Raw genomic sequence first — 25684 nt, 5'->3', positions numbered from 1 at the left:
CTTGATCTATTTCCTTCTGACCAGGAAGATGCGAAGTTTAATAACTGTATCAGGTAAGTTACGAGCACACTGCCAGTTTTGGATTCTGCAGTGCCAATAGTGACCTTCAGTTATTTTCACTGTTACTTAGATAAGTAGTTAAGTGGCCTAAGTCTTCAAATTTCAGTTGTGAAGAATCAAGAACTCTGCTAAGAGTCAGCTACCATATGCTTTCTCCAGCATACAAATGTTACCTTGAGAGTTGAAATGAAAATTTATGAGGAATTAACTTTTTGTTAAGTGCAGTGTTTTTTTACATACTATTCTTCCACCCAGTTAAACTTACTGCTAGTGTAAGCATCTTTAGAGCTTATGGGTTATACTGACCCTCAACTGAAGTGGTTGGGACTTCAGTTTAAAAGGGCTCTTAGAAGTCAGCATAATGGAGTACTACAGTGTGGTAACACAAAAAATTAAAGTACTATTTTGATGAATGAGGTTCATGGTGATGTTCATATATGGGAACTGAATTTAGCTTCTCCTTCTATAGCAGCTGGCCAGGTCCTTTGAACCAGCAAACACAGCAGGTTTGTAAAATGGTTCCATAACCAGAGCACTGAGAAGTATAAAGATTTAAGGTTTGTTCAGGCTGTGTAGTTCTCACCTTACAGTCAAAAAATCACTCTGAAAACCCTCCTGCCAGCTCTTCACCAGCTTCCTAAATTATACTTAAAACATAATCCTTACAGGGAAAAAACACACCTTAAACACAGAGTATTTGAAAAGTTACAGCAGGAAAAACCTACAGCAGAGCCTGGAGTTGAGCACCCTAGATGTTTCAAAAAAATATTAAATAATTTCAAATGCTGAAGCTATGAAGAAATCTTATAAACCGGATGCTTTAAATTAACAGCAATCCCTTGTAAGTGGAAGAACCAGAACCATGATACTGCATCCCACAGCAGCAGCACCTCTGGCTGCCCACAAGGCACAGGGAATGCTATGGTTGCAGGCCCCTGTGCTTCCAAACCTCCCCTCCAGTGCTGCCATCCTGACTGACAAGGACACCTTCCCCCTCATTCTGCCACCTTGTCCTGGGCAGTCAAGTGGTAATACAGGTTAGGTGAAACAGCTTGGAGGATTCCCATCCAACTGCCTACTTGAAGTTTTGCAAACCTGCCCCAAAGGCAGTATTTAAGAGTCAAAGAAGGACACTGCCAGAAGCAAGGAAGGGAGAGGGTTCTCATTCAGACCAAACAACAAATGAATCACATTTGGTCTCCTGGTCATTTCCCTTCAGGCTCATTTCAGCCTCCACTACAGCCAGTTCTTGAGACCCTCCTGTGACTCCCGAGATGGTAACAGTCTGCTCCTTTGTGATTCAGCAGGCAGCTGTACTGAGTTATTTTATCATGTAGTCCTAGTACAGTTCAAAGAAAGAAGAGTATAAAAGCTAGACTTACAGGGATTGTTTAAAATCTGTTTATGTTACATCTGAATGAAGTATAACAAATATCCTGAAGTCTAAACTACTGTAATAAAGGATGTGGAAAGGAGGCCAGGAATCAGTTGTAGAACTGCTCTTAGCAACTTAGTTTAGTAAAGGAAATTAATTTTGAAGACATTTCTTGAGCAAGATGTTTAAGACAGGAGAGAACCAGTCCTCTTTAAAGAAGAAAGATGCTACCTGTAAAATAAAAGTTATTTTAATGCTGTTTTACAACTAAACTTTTACATGAAGCCTGTAATTAGCAATTTAAAAAAATAAAAAACCAAAAAACCAAAACTCTACTGCCTTTACAAAGATAGTGCTGCTTCATATTTTTATTTTGTGGGATGGAAGGATCATTTTCAAACATCAGAAATTCATCTTGCCCTCAACAGAAAATTGTAAAGAAGACATTGGCAACAAATCCTCACTTTTAAAGTACACAAGATGCAGAGTAACACACTACTGTTGGTTCCCTTACAGAACTTATGTTGCAAGATACTAATTCTGCTGCTGTCAGGGTAGCCACAGGGTAACTCGTCACTTGTTCAGTCTGATGCACAAAACCTCATCTTCAAGTTGTGCATTGCTTATGTAAGTACTTGAGAACCTTCAGCTTGGTAAATTTTCATCTCTAACAGAAAACAGATTACATATCAGCAAGTCACATTCACACATTTATGTGTGGCTCATTATGGGAAGAAAAATTTGTCCTTCCAAAAGGGATTCTTAACACATGTATCAGCAACCAGTAGCTACTGGCAATCTGGGGGTAGCATTTCTCTTCATCAGGGATCTAGAGACAGAGCAGATGCATAGCAAAAAAAAAATAAAATTTCTAGTAAGAAAACCTTACTACAATTGCTTAACCAGATCTGCTTTGAAGCTTGCCATATTAAGCAGCTGCAGAATTACTCCAGCCTTTATGCATAAGAATTGCCTCAGATAATCTGTAATGTAATATTAAGCATCTGGTGGCCATGAGAAGACTGTTCTTACATGACCTTTATAGCTACTGGAGATTTCCACTGTTTGAGCTCTTCTGCCAGGTATAAGCAACTCTACTGGACAAATTAATGGGCTTAGGAAAAGCCAATACTTAGGAATGCTACTCATTACACTGCTGTGATAAAGCTCCTGAAGTACTAATGATGTTGAAGCCTGCAGGACCAAAGCTAGCTCAGCCATATAGTGACTTCATCTTAGTACAGCTGACACTGAAATACACTTTCCCTTCCAGTGCCAAAGACACAACTACAGTGGCAGAATTCAAGACTGAGCCTGTGGAGTAGCTGCAGGTCTCCAGAGTTACTCAGCCTTTGTTCAAGGGCTTTAAGTGTGCCAATTGAAGGTGTCAGAGCACACACAATTGATTGTGTAGAGGAAGAACAGTAGAGCAAAGGACATGCATCTCAGTCACTGCTGTCAGTCATGAAGGTACAATTGTAGCACTTTAGCAGGTTCATATACAGCTGTAAATGATGCTTCCTTTTTCTGTGAAGATACTGGAGAGTAAAGTTCACTTCTACCAACTCCAGCTTGGGTCACAGGATACTCTTTTTGTAGCATGAACAGAGATGGAATGTGAAGGGTATGGCTGGAGATAAACTGGCTGCCAAAGCCAGGAACAAGAGCACAGCCCTTCACTTACTTGAAACAGCAACAGGTTTGTACAGAATTGCTGCAGGAACACCTTAACACCTACATGCGTTTCTGCACTGGAGTTCCAGTCACTCAAGTGTTTAACACTGCAATAGTTTTTATACTGTTACCAGCCTCTTAGGCTGATCTATGAAACCACTTTTCATAGGGTGGCCCATTCCTGTGCTGTTAGACAAATCAAAAGAAAAGTGACCTGCTCAAGCAAATGCTACAGTACTTCCATGACTGACAGAAGCATTCAGAATATATAAACATACACTGGACCATGACAGTGTCTAAAATTAATTAAAGGAAACAGTGATTCAACTGTGTAATAATATCCAGTTTGCAAACTCTTTTGTTTAGATCCTTGACCAAAAGGTTTATGTGCTGAGTACCAAGGCTTAAATAAGCTCTCAGTAGTTCTTCCAAGTTCACAACAAACAGCATTTAAGCAACCTCATAATCAGGATGCTAATGGCCAGCTCACACAGCACATTTTTTATTGTTTCTTCTCCCCAACATAAAATGTGATCAAGAGATTAAATTAAAAACTAAAGTGGATATAGTAACATGTGCAGTAAGACATTTTCAAGGGAAAGCTATGCAGTCTTTGTATATTCTACCCCTTCATACTATTTCATGAGCACAGTATGTTATGTACAGCTATGTGCGCTGAGACCATTCACTTAATTTCAGCACGTGGCAGAGCCATTACGCCACCATTTTATAAGTAAGATTGTTAGTGGTATGGGAATCTAAAAAATGTTTAAACTTGGGTTATTCAGTTTCTATGAAAAAGACCGTACAATTGTCATGGTACATCAACAAGATGGACTAGTATGCCAACTAAACTCTATTTTAATATTTAAATTATAACAATACAATAACTAGAAAAGGTCAGTGCTTCAAGTGACGTGTCTTGCCACTTCAATTCCAATATTTTTTCCAAAATAAAGATGCAATTAGATCTACATTTGAGCATCAGTAGTGCAATACAGTATCCTTTCCTGAATAAAGGAGCTGAGGTTTATCCACAATAAAAGCTTTAAATAAGGTAGATTGTTGCCATTATATATCAATTCTGTAAGTTTGATATAAAATATATTGGGAAAGCTTAAACTGACTTATACAATCTACATTTGGCTAAAGCTCCACATAAGCAGCATCAGTGGAAATGAACATCAGAATTGTACTTAATATAAAACACTTTCAAAACTACTCGGCAACAAATGACAGAAGGTTGGCTAAGAACAACTGAACATCTGAGGTGTGTACCAGACAAAAAGAATGGACCCTGTGGTTACTTGCACTATTTTAATTAAGGAAAAGAAATGCAAGATTTAGTCCACTTCCATTTCTCCAGGTGGTTTGGTCTGCTGAGAAGTGTCCTTGGCTGGCTCAGGTTTTGGTTCAGCACCACTCTGTCCGTTCACTGGTCCGTTGTGCTCACCATTGGCTTTTGACTGCCCATCACTGGGGGGTTCTATCTTCGGTTTTGGTTTGTATATAATGGGGTTGCAGAAGCTATCCAACTCCTAGTTGTAACAGAAGTGAGAAAATAGGTTCATTTGCTGGCACAGTAAATTGTATTAAGCTCAAATGTCCCATTTGCTTCAGGTTCCTAACAACCCAGAATTTAATTTTCAAGGACTAGACTCATCAATTCTATCCAGTCTAGAAACTTAAAGCCTTCCACTAGCTACAGAGCTTCTGATCTGTTAGAAGCCTGCACAGCAATTTATTTTCTAGCAAGCCTGGTGCTGCAAGTCAGGATATTTTAAAAAGGGTCATTCAGAAGTACTGCTGTAAATCAAGAGTCAAAATTGAGCACTGATAAAACTGCTGCTCCCTGTATCTTTTCATAGCGTTGAAAGCTCTGCAGGAGTTATATTTTAGCTCAACAGAGGCCAAAACCTTGTCAAACCCCCCCATGCTGTTAGAATGCAGCACATAAAGTGATTTTAATTTCTTTTTACCTTAGATTTTGTCAGTATTTCTGCCACTTTGACAACTGGATCCTGAGTGAGACTGAGTTTGTTCTGGGCATTCATTTTGCTGTTCAACCAATTCATAGCTTCATTAATGTACTTCTCTACTTTTTCCATCTCAGCAGGATCTAGGTGGTCGTATTTTTCATCCTAAGGGAAGAGGTATTTATTTAACATCATATAGGTTTCTCACCCAATGAAGAATTTAATGGGACACATAATAACTAACATTGCCACAACCTGACAAAAATAGTTTTTAACAAGTGTTTAGTATGAAGAATGACTGTGGAACAGATAGGATATTTTTTTTATGTTTGAAATTTTAATCTTTAGTGCATGCTGCTGAAGCACAGGCTAATAATGAATCTGCAAGAAAAGCAGCACTCACAATTTACTGTAGTTTGATTAACTAATTGCAAAGTTAGAGTAATTTATGGTAGCAGCTGTAACTTGAGACACCCATTTCAGGTGGTACAGCTCATCATAAAACGTGACTGTCTGTGTTCTCATGAAGAAAAACTTTTTGCCAGCAATCCAGAAGAGTTTTAGAAAAAAAGCAGCAAATGCACAGCATCCATTTTAAAGCAGATTCACAGGTAATCCTACAGGATTCCTTTTTAAACACAAAACAGTCTACAGCCAAAACTTAAAACACTCCAAACAGTTCATTCTCTAAACTGCTCCTACCTTGTTTTTGTATGCTTCTACTGCTTTCATTAGGAGCTGAATCTTCTTTCCTAGTTCATTTAGAACTTTTGGTCTCTCTTCATGTTCCATGTATCTCTCCTGAATAGGCTGTCCAAATTTCTGAAACCAAACAAAGATATTGATGAAATACAAGTTTACTGTAGTCTGGTCCAAGAATAAATGTGGCATGGGAAGTAAGCCTGCTTTTAACTCCTATTCTTACCATTGAAGAGTTCAATCTTTGCATCTTGCTTTAGTTAAAAACAAAGCAGCTAGTAATGGATCAGAATTCATGTTTTCCCATGAGATTACTGAAGTCTAAAGTATTGAAGGTTTTTCTGTTGTTACTAATGAAGTAATTCAGTGGAAGAAGCTACTCTTAAAGCACTCTTCACCGTTTATCATTAGAAATTAGACCAAAAATTCATTTTTATAGCTATAGATCATCACTGAAAACAGGAAAATCAGAGCATCTATTCTGAAGCGTATTTCCAAAGAGCCTCCTTCAGACCACAAGACTGACAGAAACAGCAATTACAGTTCTGGTCCCTAGCAAACATCTGCTTCATTTGGACCATTTTCAAATTAGGAGCACACTGTAAAATTAAGTTTTTAAAGGTAGCTAAACTACATTTACATCCTAAAGTTAATGGATTTACAAAACTCACAGGAGGGTATGCACAGACACCCCCCTCATTACAATAGGTTTGCACAGTTAACCATGGATATTGGTATTGGTATGTCCCTTCCACCAAACACTCTTTTTTCCTAGAAAGTAACTTACTCTTAACTCCTGAAGCTTATCCACGTATACTTGCTTTGGCTGGTCCTCTCCATCCTCATAAAGCCAGTTTTCTGTGTCCTCCAGCATCAAGGTCAGCTTGTTTGCATCCTACAAAGCAAATGTGGGATAGTCTAGTTCAGAAGGGAACATGATAAAGGAGACTTCTCTGCCCTCCAGCATACAAAGAAACATCTGGATTCAAGAAACTGTTTCATCAATTTAAAATATTCCAAGTATGATAGTGAAGTGGAATGGTAATCAACAGACTTCAAAGCCAAGACTTCACAGAATTATTAAAGGCAGGACAACCCTACTGAACCACTGAAACACTCCAGCAACTCTTACTTCTTCAGTGATGAATTTCTCAAAGACTCCACACAGTTTGTCTCTGAAGTCATACACATACTCTTCAACAGCATTCTTTGCATCATTTCTTTCTTTCTCAAGCTTATCTTGCATCATCATCTTCCCCTATGGTGGAGAAAAGCTTATTTAGAACTAAAAGCATCTTCAGTGTCAGACTTAATGATTACTCTCTTGAAACTGTATCACAAAACTCTGCAGCAGCCTGCAAAGTCACAATTAAACCTGAAGGAACTACAGGAAAGCTGGGGAGGGACTTCTTATGAGGGTGTGTAGTGGTAGGATGAGGGGTAACAGTTTCAATCTGGAAGAGGGTAGATTTAGAAATAAATTCTCCAGTGTGAGGGTGGTGAGGTTGCCCAGGGATGTTGTGGCTCCCCCTTCCCTAGAAGTGTTCATGGCCAGGCTGGATGCAGCTTTGGGCAACCTGATCTAGTGGGAAGTGTCCCTAGATGATATTTTATGTCTCCTCCAACCCAACCATTCTGTGATTCTATGATCTGGGTAATTAAGTCTCATGAAGCTAAGCGATTTCTCAAAAAAAAAAACTTAATCAAAACAAACCCCCTAACAATTGAAGACAAGCCCACATGGACTTCTAAACTAGATATTAAGTTTATGGTCGTAAATACTATCTGGATAATTATTTATAGTGACATTCATTTGAGTCACCTGTTTAGGCTTCTTACCTCATTTTCTATATAGGAATTGATAAGATCTTGTCCCAGCTGTCTGTAGAGGCTTGCCTGTATAGGTAGGTCAATACTCTTAACTTTTGTTTTTGCCTTTGGCTGGGCTGAATGATCTTGCTTGTCCCCAGAAGCAGTCTACAGAAAGAGTTAGACCATTATGAATCATTTAGACCATTATGAATCTTTCAAAAATAGGAGTATTTTTACATTTATGCTCAAAACAGAGAAATGAAATAACTACAAATTGATTACATATAAATGAAGTACTAATTATTCTTCTGCTATTCAGAATCATCAAGAGCCAAACTGGTAAAATTTGATTTCTTCAAACAATGTGAAAACCCATTCAAAAGCTAAAGGCACTGAATATTCTTCACAGTGTTTAAGTTTCCCTAGAATCCATCTTCACTACAAAGCTACGTTAAGAGAAATGTATTTCAGTCTTAATTGTCTTAGAAATCAAAGTGCTAAGGTAGGATTCCTAAATTCACCATTTCAGTGTATCTCTACTCCTCTGAATTCAGTCCCATGTTTGGAACTGGTTAGATGCATGACCTTGAGAATACTGGGCAAAAGTCTAATGGAAGCAACATTTTACATTTCTTTATCAATAATGAATACAAACTTTTGTTTCGGTTCCTGCATTTTCAGTTTCCTCATCTGCTTGGTTCTGTTGTTCAGCTTGACTTTTCTGAATACCTTCATCTTGATCAACCTGCATCTTATCCTAGAAAGAGAGGTGCATTACTGAATGCAAAGGTTTGCTGTAGGATTTAAGACATCAATTAGGGTGTGTCACAGATACTGTAAGGACTTCCAAATCAACCTTAAAAATTCCTGTTTCACCATGTTTAAACATGGTGATACAGTACATGTATATTTTGATATAGAACTTGAGTTCATATTTCTCCAATTAAATAGAAATTCTGTTTTACCCATACACCTTGAGATTGTTTTGATATTCCCACCTGTCCTCTGCTAAATAATTGCATTTAGCCCTGGGAACACTCCTTTTGTTTTAGGCTAGAAAAAAGCTATAAAATATATGCAAAAAGCATTCTAGAAACACACGACCAACACAGGCAATAACTATAGGCTCTCTATGGAACAGCCAGAACTTCAACCTCGTAATTTTTCACCTAAATTTTAAAGCTTTTAATCCAGAGCAGAAATATTTTAGTCATTGTAATTGTTACCTGCATCTGCCTTATAGGACCAGAAAAATTTCATTTGTTTCTGTAGTAGCCTCTTGGATCACATGATCAACCAACCATCTTCCCTCCCTGCCACCCAAAATTAAGTTTCACCTAAATTTGTAGTTTATTTGTATGCCTTATTCCAAATTTAAGGATCTTAAATACATCCTTAGGATGCAGATGACTTGATTTAAATAATACAATTCTCTGCAAAAACTGCCAAAATCTTTTAGTAACACAGTACTAGATAAGTCATAAGCTTTCAGGATGACTTCAATACTTGAACATCCAGAGCACCTGAGATTACTTCCATGATATAGAATTAAGACTTGTCTTGGATTTGCTGGATTTCTGGGTGTGCACATAAAACAATTTAACATTAGTTCTGCAAAATACAAGAAAAAGTTACCTAATGATTTCAAGCTATCACAGGTGCAAATATCTAAATTATTCAGCAAGGTTTTAATGACAAGTTGAAAACAAGAAGGCTACTTTTACTGAATCCCTTCAGATTAGGAAAAAACCCTCATTTACTGTTCTTACTGTTCACACAGAAAAGGCTACAACTGGAAGCAACTCTTACTTACACATAAGCTAAAGGGGGAAGATAACAGATATTTGTACCACAAACCTCCTCCTCAGAGCCAAGGGGATCATCCTCAATATTGGAAGGTGATTGCTGACAAGCACCATCATAAAACAGAACACGTGTTAGATGAACAGCACTACTGTACTGAAAGCCTGAGGCTGGAAGTGGTTACTCCCATATCAAAAAATAAGCACTCATCTTCATAACCTGGAAGTGCAGTATTTCCTCCTACACTGACTGCCAGCTATGTCACTTCCAGCTCTTTGTCACTAGCAGACCAACATCAGGTGCAGGGCAGAAGGAACTGCATCGTGTTTGGCATTTCAAATATGCTCAGATTCTTGGAAAGCAGCATAACACTAAAGGAGTTGCTTCTATCAAATTATGTAATGCTAGTTGTGTAACCTGTTCCTCTAATTCCTGTGTTATGTTCAACTAAAGCAGGAAAAAACATTAGGGACAAACCATACAAAGTATCAACAGGAAATGCATTCACCCCAAGCACTGCTTTCTGCCCAACCTCCCTCTCCTCAGGATGCTTGACAAGTCTGAGTGCTTCCCAGCCTCAAAGACAGAAGGAGTGTGAAGCAGCAGCTCAGCCAGCGCTTTACCTTCTTTTTCTCTACACTATCATCTCTCTTCCCTGTAGGATGAGACAAAACCACAGCCCTGAGCTACAGAAGGGCACAAATAAGGGAGAAAGGCTGCCAAGGCCACTGCTGGGGTGTGCCCTTCCTAGCTGCAACGTGCTCCCTGGCATCCAGTCCTCAATTCAGTATGAAATGCAATTGCTACACCTCACTCCTCTCAGCATGCAGTGCACCACCAAGAGCTGATCTTCCTCACACCAGAATGAGAGAACAGACTTCTGCTCACTTCTCAGTATTAACAACAAAGCTGCTGCATGTCTGTTTCCAGTAATCTTCCCCTATGGGTTTACAAGTAAGAACTACCAATGCTAGAAGTATAAAGTAGTACTTGGTGACAATTTAGTACTTTTAGGAAAAACAAGCCTTTATAATTAGTCAAGAAATCTCATTAAATATGCTGCCATCTGATAGCAATACTCAATGCCGGGTAAAGAAAAAAAGAAAATTAGTCTGGTTTCACATTTTTGTACTTTCTTAGTGCCACCAGTTACCATAATAAACATGAAAAAATGCAGTACGTAACCAAAGAACTAACTTTGGGGTGGAGAAGTAATAACTGCCAAAAGCTCTGTGTCATGATTTCATCTCTGTAATTACTGACTCGTCCGAATTACAAGGAATGCAGATATTTAGAGGTTTACATACCAGCTCCTCATCTCTGCCTTGGCTCTTACTTGATGACTCAGTGTCCATAGGTGCATCACTGTGATCACCCTCTACATTCAGCTTCTCTATTACAGAAGCATTGGCCACGCTGAACAGGCCGTGGATGTTGACACGCACTTTCACCTTGACTTTGGAATTGTCACCATCGTGCTGGGGACCAACGTTCTGAATAGTGAAACGCCCTGGAAAAAATGGTGAAAGAAGAAAAAAAATTAACTCCTTGAAGGGTGTTTATTTAAATAGCCACTACACCTAACTATTTGGAAATTTTCCACTTAGTTGTCAACTCTACAATGGAGGCTGCAGCTAGATTAATAAAAACCTGGTATCTACAAGTTATTTGATGAACATAAGATGGTTTTGCTTTACCTGTATTTCATAAAAAACATAACACTTCATTAGGTGTTCTACTACTCTGTTGCCTTCTCTAAAGATTAATCTAGGGAAATTACTCTGCTTCATCTCAGATATTTCCATCATCCACTGAACTCCAACTCTGCACTGAGAAATAAAATCTTAGAAAAGACTCTGTTCCAATTTGGTCACACAGAGGCACCTCATTTTTGAGAATGAAGAGCACTTACAAAAGTCTTCTGGAAGCAGACAGGTTGATATTTCATTTTTCAACTTACTGAAAATCTTAAGTATTAAAGATAAAAATGATGTAAACGATACTGTTCTTTCCTAAATGAGGCAGACATACTGCGTACACAGCTAAGTAAGAACCACCAAGTTTGTATCTGATAGAGGAATTGGTAAATAAAATTGACTTAAGGGCCAGAAGGCAGTATTAGTTACCAGGAAACCTAATCATACAAACTAATAATTTACTACAGATGCTTAAGTTCAGGAAATGCCTCTCTTGTATGTTCTCAGATTAATAAGAAGACTTGAGATACCCATCTTAACAGGTAACTGTCTAGTGCTAGCAGCTCCTTTGAGCAAATTTCTTTGAAAAATCCAGGCTGGCAGGAACGTAAGATCCTCATCTGTTTTATAGAGTTAAAAAGAACCAGACAGTAAAGCACTCAACTTTTTAGGAACTGCCAAATGGTGATGGTGACACTGTTTGATCACTGCACCTAAACTTGTGCTGAGCCTTTCTAAAGAACCTAGGCTTTTCTATAACTTAAATACAGAAGCAATGTATCTTACACAAAGGAACTACTTAGCAGCCAGAGATGGGCATGGGGTTTTTATTGACATATTCTTACCTATTCTGGAGTCAGGATAAGGCACTTCATGTGGATGGGTATAGTAAGCCTCCAGGTCAAAAGGCTCTTTCTTGTGGAAAGTAATTACTTTTGAGAACGGAGCAGCATGATTCTTACTGAAGACTTCACACTCTCTAAAGCAGTGAAATATTAAGGTTAAACCACTAAACATAAAACAATGGTTAATAAAAAAATAAAATAAAGGGATGTTAATGATCATCAGCTGTGCTTTAATTCAGCTTATGACAAGAGCTGCAGTTTGAAGGCCTCAAGTCTCAAAGCTGGACTATGCATTCTATGTTATACTTGTCAGAAATCTAAGCAACCTCTCACCAACATCCTAAAATTAAACGTATTTACAATTACTAAGCTGCAATCAGAAATCAAGTATAAATCAAAACAAGAGAATTAAAACAGTTCAAGTGAACGACAGCTTCAAAGCCTGAGGCCTGGTCTTTCATGTGACATTCTTTATATGCACACTTTTCAGTAGGCACCCTACAAACTTACCCTGTTCCTTCTTCATAAGATGATTTCCATCTTAATGTTACAGAATAAGGAACAACATCTGTGATTGAGAATTCCCTCACTTTAAAGGCTGGGGAAAGAATTGCACACTGGAAAACAAAGAACAAAATTTTGTTATACCCATGTAGTCAAAGAAACAGCAAGTACAATAATTAATACCCAAGTGCAAAAGGCTACAATTTAGATAGGTCACATGGAGGTCCTGCTTATCATAGAATTTTTAACAGAGACTTCCTATACTTAGCAGAAAGTTAATTGAACTGAAAAGACTTAACTAAATTAGAGATGCTATTTCCCCAGTGATTGTCAGTAAAGACACCCAGCCAAGCTTCCAAATGACTACACACAAGTGGAACAGTGCAATTTGGGTCATCAAATTTAACAGGTCTTTAACAAGACTATCCCAACATGGCACAGCAGCAAATCACAAAATAAGGCAATAATTTCTGTGAAAACTGTTTAAAGAACAAGACAGACTCTACACCTTGTTTGAGCTACAGCACCTTTTGCTTTTGGTTAGTTGTATTTCATTAGTACATGATGTTAAAGCAGCAATACTGAATTTTAATAACTATACCTGCAAGGCACAGCCTCTTGCAACAGCTTCATCAGCATTTAGCGTGGTGCTTATCTCTTTACAGAAAAAGCTAGAGATCTGTTCCTTCACTGCTGGAATCCTAGTAGCCCCACCTACTATTTCTATACTGTAGATATCTTCACGCTGAAGCTCTAGAAAAAAAAGTACATGGCCTTAAGTTAAAGGTATCAGAAGGCTGTCTTTGGATAACAAAAAAAAGAAAGAGTTATTTTGTTATCTAGGCAGTGTGACAAGCACTGAATATGTTTAACAGCCAAGAAGAGGTTTACAATCAGATTTGTTACAGTTATGTCCTATTCACACTCTTTTGTCTCTGCTGCAGGCTATGAAGTTTTTTAGTTGCATAATCCTGGAGAACGCAGAACTCAAGCATCAATGAGGACAGCTGTTCCTAAAATGCACTGTCCCTGCACAACCCCTTTTGGTAAGCACAAACTCAAGTGTGTGTAACTGAGTTTTCTGTGGTAGCCCTGCACTACTGGAGTACCTATCACCCCACCCAAACAAGAACAAAATGGAACCCAAATCAATTTCACTTTATGTCTGGTTTAATTTGGGTTGCCAATAAAGCAAATCAAAACATTTAACTAAAATTATGTAAAAACACTAGACTGTGCTTGCAAGGTAACTTTTAAAATCTGAATTCAGGATCCATGTATAAAGTCATCTCAAACACCTGTCAGTCCTTGAACAACTCTGCTCAGCAGTTATTCAGGTTTTTACTTCCTGAATTAGTTATCTAGCCAAGGTAAGCAGAGTTTTTCCCCTTCTTTTAGCTGAAGATGCTGGAATTAGGGGCAAGACTTTTTCCTGTGAAAGTCTATTCTCTCCCTTATGCTACATTAGGCAAAAAAAAAAAAAAAATTAAAAAACAAAAAAATCTGTTATTTGCACATGCTTCAGGTAACTTATTTCAAGAATATACTGCCAAATTCTCAGGTCAGTGCAGACATGTATGAATTGCATATGGAAGAGGCTGGCCAGACAGCTGCAGTACAGATTGAGTTTTTCCCATTGTGGTTTTGTTTAGGTTGCTTTTTTTAAATAATAAAAAAATAACCTTTCAGAGTGCCAACCTTTTCCATTACACAGGGTGAATGAGGGTCAATAAACCAAGGTTGCAGAGTGACATGTGCACTAAATGAGGCAGGAAGGGGATCATGCATACATGACAAGCATATGAATGGAACTTACATTTAACTTTTCAGTACTTAGCTTTGCAATTCTAATAAATACAAAAATATATTAAAAAGATAATCATTAAAGACATCTAGGATAACTGGATTACTAGTTACTTTCTTGAACCAAAAGCAGAACCTAAATGAACCCCCACTTACTAGCTTGATCCATGGCTGCTCTCAGAGGAGGTTCCACTCTGGAGAGAAGGGCAGCACAAAGTTGTTCAAACTGAGCTCTGCAGGAACAGGGAAAGTGTTTCACATTACAAGACAGCTTAGAAAGGACACTGCACTGCACTGTTCTTCAGAGAAAATCATGCACAGTACCTGTTCATTTTACTGGAGACATCAAGGTCGTTCATGAAGCACTCAATATTGAGTGGAAGGTCAGAAGCATTTGCACTCATAAGCTTTTTTAATTTCTCACATTCCTGATACAATCTTAGCACTGCCCGGGGATTCTCTTTTACATTAAGTTTGTATTTTGTCCTAAATTCTTCAGAGAAGTAGTCTACCAGAGCCTCATCAAAACTCCTGCCACCTAGGAAAGGGTCAAAGGTAGTTGCCAAAACCTGCACAGAAGTGAAAAAGATTACAAGTTATTTGACAACGTTTATTTAGATACCGGGACAGATTTCATACAGACACTAGTTTTATAAGTTCACACTAAAAAACAGGTTTGATACTAGGAAAAATCTTTGTTTTCTCACCTTCTATGTAATTGCTGGATAGAACATAGAGAGATCACTCCTTATTTAGTATATATTCTCCCCAAATCAATATTGGCACATCTACCATGCTATTTTCTGTGACACTGCAGCTGCTGTTCAGTTTACAAGCATACTAAAGACAGACTAGGATTGCTATTTTTTCATGTTGTTACTAGTTCTGCATCCATTACTCACAACAGAAAAGCTTATCATATTCTGTATGATTACACATTACTGCATTTTTCCACTAAAAACAAGTTTACAGAAACATTCAGCCATCAGTAGCTAACAGACAAAAAAAAAAAATCTCACAACCAGGAAGTGAAGTCCTTTCAGTTTTACTTCACATTCTATTGTGCTTAGATTTCTGAACCACCATGACTGACAGGAAGCGAATTATAGCATAGAGCAATTTGGGGTTTTTAACCATTTCCCACAAATAAGTCAGTCTCATAAGCACTGTAGTTGTGCAGCTAGCAGAAATGCAAATATTTCAGTGATAATAACATGAGAAACACTGCACAGGATGCTTAATTGTCAAGCATTTTTTGAAACAGGATTTGAGATACTTCATTTCTGCATTTTTTAAAAATTCATTTGCTGAAATAGCACAGACAACAGGAAATGCTGTATGTTCATATTTCCAAAAGTATTTGCCACAGACATTTAGTTAGAAAACGTATTTCCACAGACCAATATTTTGAGTTACTATTCAATTAAATACTTCAGGAATGGGGGATTTTACTGTATGACCTAAAAGATTACCTTCAGTTTTCCCTTGTTAAAAGCACAGATTGAAACCTGATATGCAGAATGTCCCATATCTACAAAGACCACATTTCTTGGCTTCTCTTCCAGTGCTGGCAGATCTTGTTTGTATATTCCATATGCCAGTGCCACTGAAAGAACAAGAACCCACACAAGTTAAGGGAGAACTGCACACAGCTGGAAAGCATGCATTCATTAAAAGCACTACCAAAAGACAGACATTATTTTTGTTTACTCCTTCTAAACACCATTATTCTGATCAAATATAAAGGTCCCAAGTTTTAGACTGTGAGTTACCATGCTATTTCTTACTGTTTGATTTATAGTTTTACTAGTCTATTACCTCATGTTCACTCACCTAATTGACATGAAAGTATTCTATATAACCTGTCTTTGCAACAACAAATGCATTTTTAATGCATTAAGAATTAAGTTTAAGAATTACTTTTCACTTAGAAAGCAACTCATCACAGAAGAAGTTAACATGTCCAAAATATATTTTTCCTTGTCAAGGGAGTAAACTTATGTAAAATTAGAGTTTAACATTACTACTGCATCATTACCATGTATTTTGGTCATGTTTGAGCCAAATTAACATTGTGATTTGTGATACTCCACATATCAAGGTTCATGCCTACACCTTCCCTTTGAAATGTCTTACTTCCTGTAGTTTTTGGCTCATCTTTGCAAAACTCAGCATGCACAAGAGATTAATTTTTTTTTAAAAGACCAGTTTATACATCTCAGCACCAGTAATCACTCTCAAAGATGTTTACAAGACTTGCTAGAAGCAAAAAGAACTTAAATCAAGACACAATAATTAGTGTTTTTAACAACCCCGACTTTAGTATCCATTAAATGTATTTTTATACACTATAATTCAACAAAACTAGACAAGGCCATTAAACAAATTACTTGATAAAACAACAGTAGTGCCAATGCTACAACTGACAGCCCCAAGTTTTAACTCTCATTATCTTGAAGACTTGTTTGACTTGATCTGGGTATTTTGAGAAGTCACACAGTTCAAGTTGCTTCTAAATACAATCAGCAAGTCCACTTCCAGAAAAAACTCCTCCATAAAAATGCAGTTTTAAAAGTGTACATATATTAAGCAATTAAAAAGCTCTGTGGATTACACATTTTATAGTTCCCCTTCAGTTTATTTCACTTCAAATAAATACTGGGTTATAACAAGAAAGTATTTCTGTAATACTTCCATGCTATTTCTTTTTACTCCAGCATACCCATCTTCCACTAAAACAGAAGGAAGATTAAATACCTATATTAAATAATATACTTACTGTAACCTTTAACACAGATGCAGGTTACATCTAATACTGCACTATGCTATTACTTAACAATTGTGAATTTAGGTCAGGTGCACACTCCAGCTGTACCATTAAGAAATCCTGAAGCTGGCTCAGGCCTTCCCAGTGCAGCTGCTGTAGCTCCATGGTACAGAGAGGCAAGCAGAGATTCCAGCATTATTTCAGCATCAAGAAGCTGTTTCCAAGTGGCACTGTACTCAAGTCAGCAAACCCAAACCAGGTGTTTGAAGTGCTGAGCACCACCCCACTGCAAGAGTTGCTGTGCTTCCAGTTCCCAAGCTGGACTGGGCAGGACTAGCCTTAATAGCTTTTTCCAAGCTCCTAATTGTATAATAGGAATGTCAACACCCTAACAGATTCAATAGCCTGGATGGGGTAAAAGTGAGTGTTGCTGCCCTTTACCTGCTGTAGTTTCATTCATCAGCTTCAGACAGTTTAATCCTGCAATCTGTGCAGCTGCCATTACAGACCTCCGCTCAGCATCAGTGAAGAAACTGGGTACCTGATGCCAAAAAATCATGACACAGAATATTCAGAAATACAGACTTTTAGTTTCAAGAACTCAGGTTTGTCCATTAAGCAGCCCTGTAAATTTCAACACTGCAAGGAACTGTTGTAAGGTAAAGTCAGAGTAGTAAGGCAATCTGAATGGAACAGCTAGGTAAATAATTTTATTGCATATTTTAATTGAAATTTCAAAATACAACAATAGGGAGGTTGTGGTCACTTCCCTGGAGATATTCAAACCCCCTCTGGATGCAGCCCTGTGTAATGTGCTTTAAGTAATAAGAGTTGGACCAGATGATCTCTAGAAGTCCCTTCCAACTCTGATAATTCTGTGAAAAATGAAGTGACACCACAAAAACCCCCTCAAAACCTTTTGTCAGATTCTTCTGCATCTTCGAACTTAAAAATCTTTGTTTTCATGGGAGATATCCTTCTAAAGTATCTTTGTATGCCAGAAGGAAGGGTGGAAAAAGATCTCTGCAGATTTCTAACAGCTGAAGTACAGAGCTTTCCAGTGACCATGTCCCTGCCTGACAGGGAGGACAGAAATCCAATACTTCACACCCAGGCTTTTCACCAGAGCAAGTGAAGTAGTGTAACAGTTGACACAAATTAAAAGGAAGACATTTAGGACTTGATACCAGGAACAAAACTTCATCTTAAGGCTCAACCCCCTACTTCCCCAAGGTGATGAGGACAAGCACAGGTAATTTGTGCTTCCCAAATTGCCAGTATGACTCTCAGAACAAAGTTCAGGCACTACAACCCACCAGTGTTCAACCATGTCCCTATAGGGAAACATAATGCAAATTTAGGAAGGTTTGGAACAGAATAAGACAGGCTTAGCACAGGACAGTTCCGATCTGTAACAAGAACTACAGTCATCAGGATTACTTTAACAGAGCACTCTGAGTTAGCAGGCTGCATCATCAGCTTAAGAATGTTCTTGCTGAAAACACACTCTTGGTTTCCCAAGTTTTTCATCTTCTCACCTGTGACTACAAAAGCAGTCTCATTTAGAAAAACCTGTAATGAAGGCCCCTTTTATTGAAGGGAATGCAATTTCTATCCACTACTTGTACCTCTCACCATTGCACCATGGCCTAAATGGTATTATCTTATATGAAGTTACCTACAGAAAGAACTGCAATAAATGCAGAACTTACCGAAATCACACAGTCTGCCACTGGTTTCTTCAAAGCACTTTCTGAAGTCTCTTTAAGTTTGGCCAGTAACATTCCTGTAATCTGTTCAATTGCAAACAGTCTCTCTTCATCTAGGTATCTCACCTGAAACAGAGAATTGCAATTCTGTAAAATCATACCAACTCTTCTGTAAGATATTCCAACTGGATGTTTTTTGTAATTTTGAGCAATGAGACCCAAGCTTAAGAGCAGACTCCAGACACAACTCTTCCTCTCAATCAATGCTACACATTTCTGCTACCTACATGAAACTCTACCTGTTCAGTTTACCCAAAAATTGTTTTGGGGGAAACCTTAATACCTACATTATCTCAAGGGGCTATTTTCAAAGCTACAGTATTTTTGTTGTTTGTTTGGGGTTTTAATTAAACAAACAAAACTAACTGAAATTGAATAATAAGCACAGAATCATATTTATCTTAACGAACTAAATCCATGAACCCAAGGAACATTGGTCACTGAAGCACATGAGGTGGGTAAAGAGCAAATGATGCAATTCTAACAGTTCTGCCTTGCTCAGGAAATGCCTCTGAACTTCAGTCTTTATACTACTTTATTACCAGAAGACATGAATACATAACACAGACCAAATACTCCACATGTTCCTGAACATTTAAAGAAGTGAATGAATTACAAGGAGAAATGAGAAACGTAGCGGAACTATGCTAAGGTAGGCTCTGTAAAAAATTGGTGTTATTAAACTGGTTATCAACTGATTCTTTTCCAAATGAGTAAAAATACATTTAGAGTTTTCTTAAGGAAAATGTAAGTCAGTTCAAGTAGGAATTTAAGTGCCAAGGTCTAATGTGCTCATCTCTCCCACTAGAGATACAAAGCTCTAACTCACCTTTACTCCTACGGAGCCATTTGGCATTTTCTGGAGTTCATAAGGAAGTTTGGCCCTTTCAGATTGTATGTAAGGATCTTCAAATGCTCTTCCATGCAGTTTCTTGAAACCATGTAAAGTATTTTTTACATTTGTGACAATCTGTGGAAAAGATATTTTATGTTTATTTACCCGTGACATGCAGACTATGGAAGACTATGCAGAAAGGGACTCTTTGTTATGTTGGGCTTAAGGCACATACTGAAGACCTGTGTCAAGTCCCATACATTTATTGGAAAGGGAAGGGGGGAAAAGAAGCCTCTATGTTTAAATCTGTAGTCTCCATTAGAAAAATTCAGCTTCACTTCCCTCTTTAATATCCAGTTGTTTGCTACCATGAATTTTCACTGTACTTTTAATTTTAGAGGAGCTTTCTGATCTACTATGCAATAGGAGATGACATTATGTGTTACTGCTATGGCTATCTGCAGAACAAATGAAGTTATTACCTCCATTAACCTTAAATGAAGCTTTAACAAATTAATGCATCTCACTTCCTTTAAAGTTCTCTAATCCAGCTGCCATGCAGACATAGAGCCTCCCCACACCTCTTGTCTCATCAGTGTTCCAACCTCATTACATAAAGGACAGACTTAAAGAAACAAAGGACCAGAACAATCAAATCCCAACAAACGCAGTATTTAAGCTATCAAAATAAATTACTAGAGGGTAAACTTCTCAGAGAAAAACTAGTCTAAATAGCAAACTAGCTGGAAACAGTACTGACAGGACACCACCTCACCAGCAAAGTTCAGGAGCTGCAGCAGAACAAAAAGTGTCAAGTTTCTCAGAATGAAAGTGATACAGCTGCTGCATATATTGACTGCTCAGGGTATTACTGCCAGGGCCTTACCACCTTCACCTCTGCCAGGGAAAGTTCCAGTTACCTACACCCTGCACTCTGAGGGGAAGGAAGTCCTCAGAGTTCTAACATGATGCATGAATTTTTGATGCAAATTTTGAATTTGTAAATTCACACAGGCTACTATTGCTTTTACATATTTACCTTCCAAAGAAAGATTGGCCTCAGTTCCAAGTACAAAGGGTTAGAGAAATTTTGTTCAACGTCCAAACTGAGACAGTAAGTTCCTACAATGCATTTGTTTCACATTATAAGCAACAACCACTATCTATACCAAACTTGCCCTGTTCAAGTTCAGTTTCAGCTTTTCCACAGCATAAGCACAGTATTCCTTCCCACTCTTACTGGAGATTTAATGATGAATTCTTATTCTTGCTGTTGTAAGCACGAAAAAACAAAAATCTTAGTGAGCAAGAAGGGTTTCTACTTCTTCCCATTTTTTATTCTGAATGACAAAAACAATGCACATTAATGTACCACTGAAGCAGTAACTATTACTATGAGATGCACTTATTGTAGAAAATTTACTGGAAAATGTTAAATTTATGACTTTTCTTCATGTAATTCAACAGTCATGTAAGTAATGTGAGAGTCTGATCCATTTACCTGGCTCTTTGCTGCATTCCCAATGGCCCGGGTCTTGGATCCTAAGGATATACATGCTCTAAGTAAAAACAGAAAAAAAGAGACATTTGGCTCGGTAAGAAAACATCATAAAATATTTGCTTGGCACTTTTAAAACATCCACAAAATTAAAGTAGCACATCATGGATGTGGTATTTAACAGTATTATTCCATGGAGTACCAGAATTTGCAGTGGGATTCTTTGCAAGCACAGTCGTTCATTATCATGTCATTTAAGGGAGTCTTTAAAAGTTTGAGTTCTACAGGTAAGACAAACAAAGGTAAGGAATTAACAGTAACTTCTGAGGCACAGCTTATAACCAGAAGCTTCTGCCATTTAATTTAAAAACCTGGACTTTACCAGTAAGTGTTTGGAAGTTACAATTGCTACACCTTTGCTTCACAAGCAGAAATAAAACTCTTGTCCCAAAAGGGACCTGATGTGGCTAAAACCAGGAGTAAATAACAAACCAGACTTCACACACTTCAAATGTAGTTACTTCATGAATGCACAGAAGCCACTGCAGTAGACTGGTTCCTACCTCCTGTCCATCATCACTACAATGAGGGCACAGTATATAATTTGACAGTGTTATCAGCAACCTCTTCTGATGTAACACCACACTGCACAAGCAAAACCTTCTCCAGATTGAACTGCTGCCAACAGACAAGGCACTGCCCTACATTTTTGAAAATGTAGCTCGGCTTTCACAAACTGCTTTTACAATTCTTAATGTCATTTAACACTACAGTTCCCAATTATACTTAATAATTCAGAGAAGTCAGACAGAAGAACAATTTAGAAAGGGTGCAAATGGTTTACAAGACATTAATTTTGTGTATAATAGCATTTATATGTTGTTACATCAAACCTTTTCAGTGTAGGAAATTGGGTTTTGACTCAGTTGACAGACTACTTGGAAATAACCCTCTGCAGAACATAAAGCATCAAGTCAGAAGATACTTAGCCCACCAGAATTCTTGCCATTGATTACCCAAAGTACTCCATTCCAGGACAAGAGAATGGATGGCTTCTCCCTGCCTTAGCTGGAAAGCCAAAACAGGTTCTCCTCAGCTCCAAACACTCACCCTGTATCCAAGACAGGCTTTCAGGAAGCACACCCACCATAAGGATAAAAATGCAACAGTTGAACCATCTTCCCCACTACTACCCTCAGCCTGCTTTGAAAGGTAAAAAGTCTTCTCAAGGTCACATCTCTTCACCAGAAGAACAATTCATCCCTCTCCATGAACTGGCTTGAAGAAGATGCTACTTATCATTTTAATTATGGTTTGTGATTACACTATTTACACATGGTCTGAAAGCTACTAAAAAATTACAAGCTATCAGCAATCAGCTGTTTTTCCATAATACCACAGTGATGAGGCAGAGCACTTGAAAGGGCCATTTGCCATGACTTGGGAGACACCTGGCACAGCAGGCTTGCTGGAATTCCCAGTACAATAAAAGCTAAGTGTCAGTTAACACCCAAAGAGAAACAAAGGCCAAACACCTTAAAAATTAAGTTATTTTGAAATAGACGGCTAAATAGCAGAATCTTTTCCCTTTCTTTCCAAAATATGTGTGCTAAAGCTTTGGAGATGATGCCCATTTTACAAATACTAACAGTTCCATGCCATAGATTACAGGACACAGGTCTCAGGTAACCAAAGTTAACAAAGGATCACCTGAACCTTCAAACAGCTGTGAGGGCACTGTGATAACTTGTGCTAACACATCTTCCCTTAAATCTCCACTGCTTTTGTCTACACTTACCCAAATGCTGCACTGTGCACAGCAGTACTGCACACACACCTGAACCAGCTCCAAAACTGGAAGATGGCTGCACTAATTATAATTAGCCTTGCCCAGAAAGAGCAATTAGCCCTGTCAGAGCACAGCCAGGACTCTTCTACCTTCAGGACCTAACCCAATATCTTTACATGGCACATCTTTACACTGCAAATCCAAGTGTGCTCTTCTAGAGTTAAAGTATTTTTATACTTAAACTATACTACACACACACACAACAAACATTCACACTGTATCTCTAAGAGTGTTTGGGACATATCCAACTGATGTAAACTACTAATTTACTTCAATATATAAATGATGTAAGCAGCTCTATAGGAACATATAAATACAGAGTTCGTTTGCTGTGTTGCTATGTGTAGTAAGCACAAAAATTTTAACGATTGTGGAGTAGCTGCCTACACCAGCCAAACCCTGTTTGAAGCAAGGTTTAGTTACTATGTTAAACCTCCCTAACAGTAATTAACCTGCTATATTTTTATTTATTTTATTTGGTTTCCCTCTAGACAAGAACATTACCAAGCAAGTTCTGTGTGCTTCTCTCTTGGAGAAAGACAGGGGAAAAGCCAGGAAAAATGACACTTTAAGTGACATAACTATTGCCTTTAAGTATCTGCCTACGAACTCCTGTCCTGATCACTTTGCAAAACATTTGACGATGCAAACATCCTTCAAACAGTTATTAACGTGGAAAGTTACCTGCAGAGAACACACTCCGAAAGCAGCTAATTAGAAGTAGTGCTCGTCCTAAAGAGGAAGGAAACTGCAGGAGCCTGAAGACTCTTTGGGCAACAATTTCAGGGGGCTCCTTGCACCGAATTTGAAACATTGGATAATTTCAGTTCTCAGAAAACGTGCACAAGGATAGAGTTAATGTGAGTGTATTTTCCAAGTAGTAACACAATTCTAAAGAGTATTTCCACTAATACAAACAGCACGCATTTCAGCATGCAGCTTCTTTGTACTCCTAGGCAAGCTTTTTAGAAAGCAGAACCGAGTATTTCTGGGTTCAAAAAGCAGTGCTAACGTTACTATGGCCTCGCACGGCAGAAAAAGCTTTCTGCTGTTGGCCACAAATTCCTCTTATTAAAGGAAGCACTGTGCAAAACCCGATTTTTACGAGTATTATACGAATTCCTGGATCCTCCTTGAAAACTACGCACAGATAGGAGTTCTCAAAATCCTAGCCGTATCCCACAGGAACAAAAAGGGAGAATCTCCACCTACTCTTGCGTATCCCATCATCACTGACGCTGCCCACTGCCCCCCCTTCTCCCCAGACCTCGGTATTCCACGGGCAGCAGATGCAGCGCGGTGCAAGTAAGAACAGGTTGGAGGAGAGGAACTCATGGCGAACCCTTCCTTCCCTCTTTCCCTGCCAAACCAGCCTCATCCTCAGTCTCACCACCGCTCACTCCATCATAAAATTGTTAAGGAAAACGCTTCAAGTCCTGACACCCGTCCCAGAGTTGGGGAAACAGAGGTACTTAGCCCAGACCTTTGAGACTGAAGTGTTACGAGACAGAACAACACGGAACCCGTTTTTCCACGGCACCCTCAGCTCCGCGCTTTATTTCAAGGACGCGGAGGAGTCAACAGCAGCGCTGGGGGGGGTAAAGGGAGAGGCGGAGTGTGGGGAATGTTTCCCGGAGAGCTTCTTGGACCAAACACACGCATTTCTGCCTCTACTTAAAACGTGCTACCGACAGAGAGAGGCACTCGCCCCTCACGGCTCCGGGAGCTGAGCTCCGGCCGGCAGCCCCGCACTCCTCTCCCGCTGCGTTCCAGCCGCGGCAGAGGAGCCCACGGGCCGCGGATAAGACAAGGCCCAACGGGGACACGGCGCGGTTCCGCGCGGCAGCCCCGGGAAACCCAGTGCGCCGGGCTAAGGGAGGGAGGGGGGGGAAGGAAGAGAAGGGAAGGAGGGCGGCTGGGCTCGCCGATAAGGGGGGCAAAGCGTCGGTACTCACGGGGTGCAGCGGTCGCTGTACTCATTGGCGATGGTCTCGATGCCGCCGCTCCGCGCCACCCCGATGTAGCAGTTGAGGAAACCGAGGTCAATGCCAACCACGGACATGGCTGCGCCCGGTGCTTCCTCGCCGGCCCCTGTGACTACAGCTGCAGCGCCGACCGCCTGGGCTGCTGGGACCCGGCTCCGTGTCCTCTCTCTCCCCCCACTGCGGAGCCCCGGCCACCAACCGGCGGTTGCTCTGCTCCGCGCAGCCGCGCTCTGCCGGCCGGCGGGGAATCCGCCAGGCACCGGGGCGGACTTCGGCACTTTCCGGAAGGGCTCGGGTTGCGCCGGCTGCGGGCTGCCCGCCTTCCAGAAGGATCTGGAAGGGGCGGGCGTCACCCAGAGCGCGCGTCAGAGCCGGGCGGGCCGCGCCCCCGCCGCCCTTAAAGGAACCGCCGGGGGCAGAGCGCTGCGCCTCAGAGAGCGGCACTGCCACCGCCTGCCGGCTGCAGGTAACACCGGGGTTGCGACACAAAAGTAATTGAATGTGAGTGTAACGAGCTTGTGCAATGGTGTGGAGAGGTTAATGCAATCGTCCTCAGGAGCTGTGAGTGAGTCACCCCCAGAATCGGCTGCATCTCACCTCAGGGTGGCGGGGCGGGGGCTGAGGGCTCCATCCACTGAGACCCTAAGACCCCCTCAGTTCTCGGACACAGCTTGGAAACCCCCCCGCGTCCCAAGGCAGTGGGTCCTTCCTTTATCTAAAAGCTGACAGAGGT

The 25684-nt window shown here is 39.6% G+C and overlaps 1 protein-coding gene and 1 long non-coding RNA gene across 3 annotated transcripts in view; one reads left to right on the top strand and one right to left on the bottom strand.

Annotated features, from left to right (window-relative positions):
* Positions 1–1771: 1771 nt before the first annotated feature.
* Positions 1772–25400, bottom strand: HSPA4L (heat shock protein family A (Hsp70) member 4 like). 2 transcript variants are annotated; one of them, XM_030450777.1, is made up of 19 exons: positions 24922–25400; positions 21121–21178; positions 19614–19754; positions 18728–18850; positions 17457–17556; positions 15721–15854; positions 14573–14817; positions 14405–14481; positions 13047–13198; positions 12452–12558; positions 11942–12075; positions 10707–10909; positions 8252–8353; positions 7624–7761; positions 6917–7042; positions 6572–6679; positions 5788–5907; positions 5089–5250; positions 1772–4647 (listed from the first exon to the last, which is right to left on the bottom strand). In XM_030450777.1, exons 1-19 carry the CDS (start codon positions 25026–25028, stop codon positions 4453–4455), a joined length of 2532 nt encoding a protein of 843 aa, XP_030306637.1. In that variant the 5' UTR covers positions 25029–25400; the 3' UTR covers positions 1772–4452. The 2 variants fall into 2 exon arrangements, with proteins under 2 accessions (XP_030306637.1, XP_030306638.1); XM_030450778.1 differs by lacking the exon at positions 8252–8353 and having other exon boundaries at positions 24922–25281.
* Positions 25385–25684, top strand: part of LOC115598341 — a 31457-nt gene continuing 31157 nt past the window's right edge. The window contains exon 1 of the long non-coding RNA XR_003987582.1: positions 25385–25682. This is a non-coding gene — a long non-coding RNA (uncharacterized LOC115598341). The remainder of the gene's footprint in view (positions 25683–25684) is intronic.

The sequence above is a fragment of the Calypte anna genome, chromosome 4B, assembly GCF_003957555.1.
Source record: "Calypte anna isolate BGI_N300 chromosome 4B, bCalAnn1_v1.p, whole genome shotgun sequence".
In the NCBI taxonomy this organism is placed as follows: domain Eukaryota; kingdom Metazoa; phylum Chordata; class Aves; order Apodiformes; family Trochilidae; genus Calypte; species Calypte anna.
Note: the sequence above shows the minus strand (reverse complement) of the source record. Positions and strands in the feature narration are given on the sequence as shown.

Excerpts from the sequence above, each read along its gene's own strand:
- HSPA4L (XM_030450777.1), bottom strand. The coding sequence starts at position 25,028 with ATGTCCGTGGTTGGCATTGACCTCGGTTTCCTCAACTGCTACATCGGG. Across the intron at positions 18,851-19,613 it reads ATGGCTCCGTAGGAGTAAAG|GTGAGATACCTAGATGAAGA; the intron begins GTGAGTTAGAGC and ends TCTCTGTTTCAG. Across the intron at positions 6,680-6,916 it reads AGAAATTCATCACTGAAGAA|GATGCAAACAAGCTGACCTT; the intron begins GTAAGAGTTGCT and ends TTTGCTTTGTAG.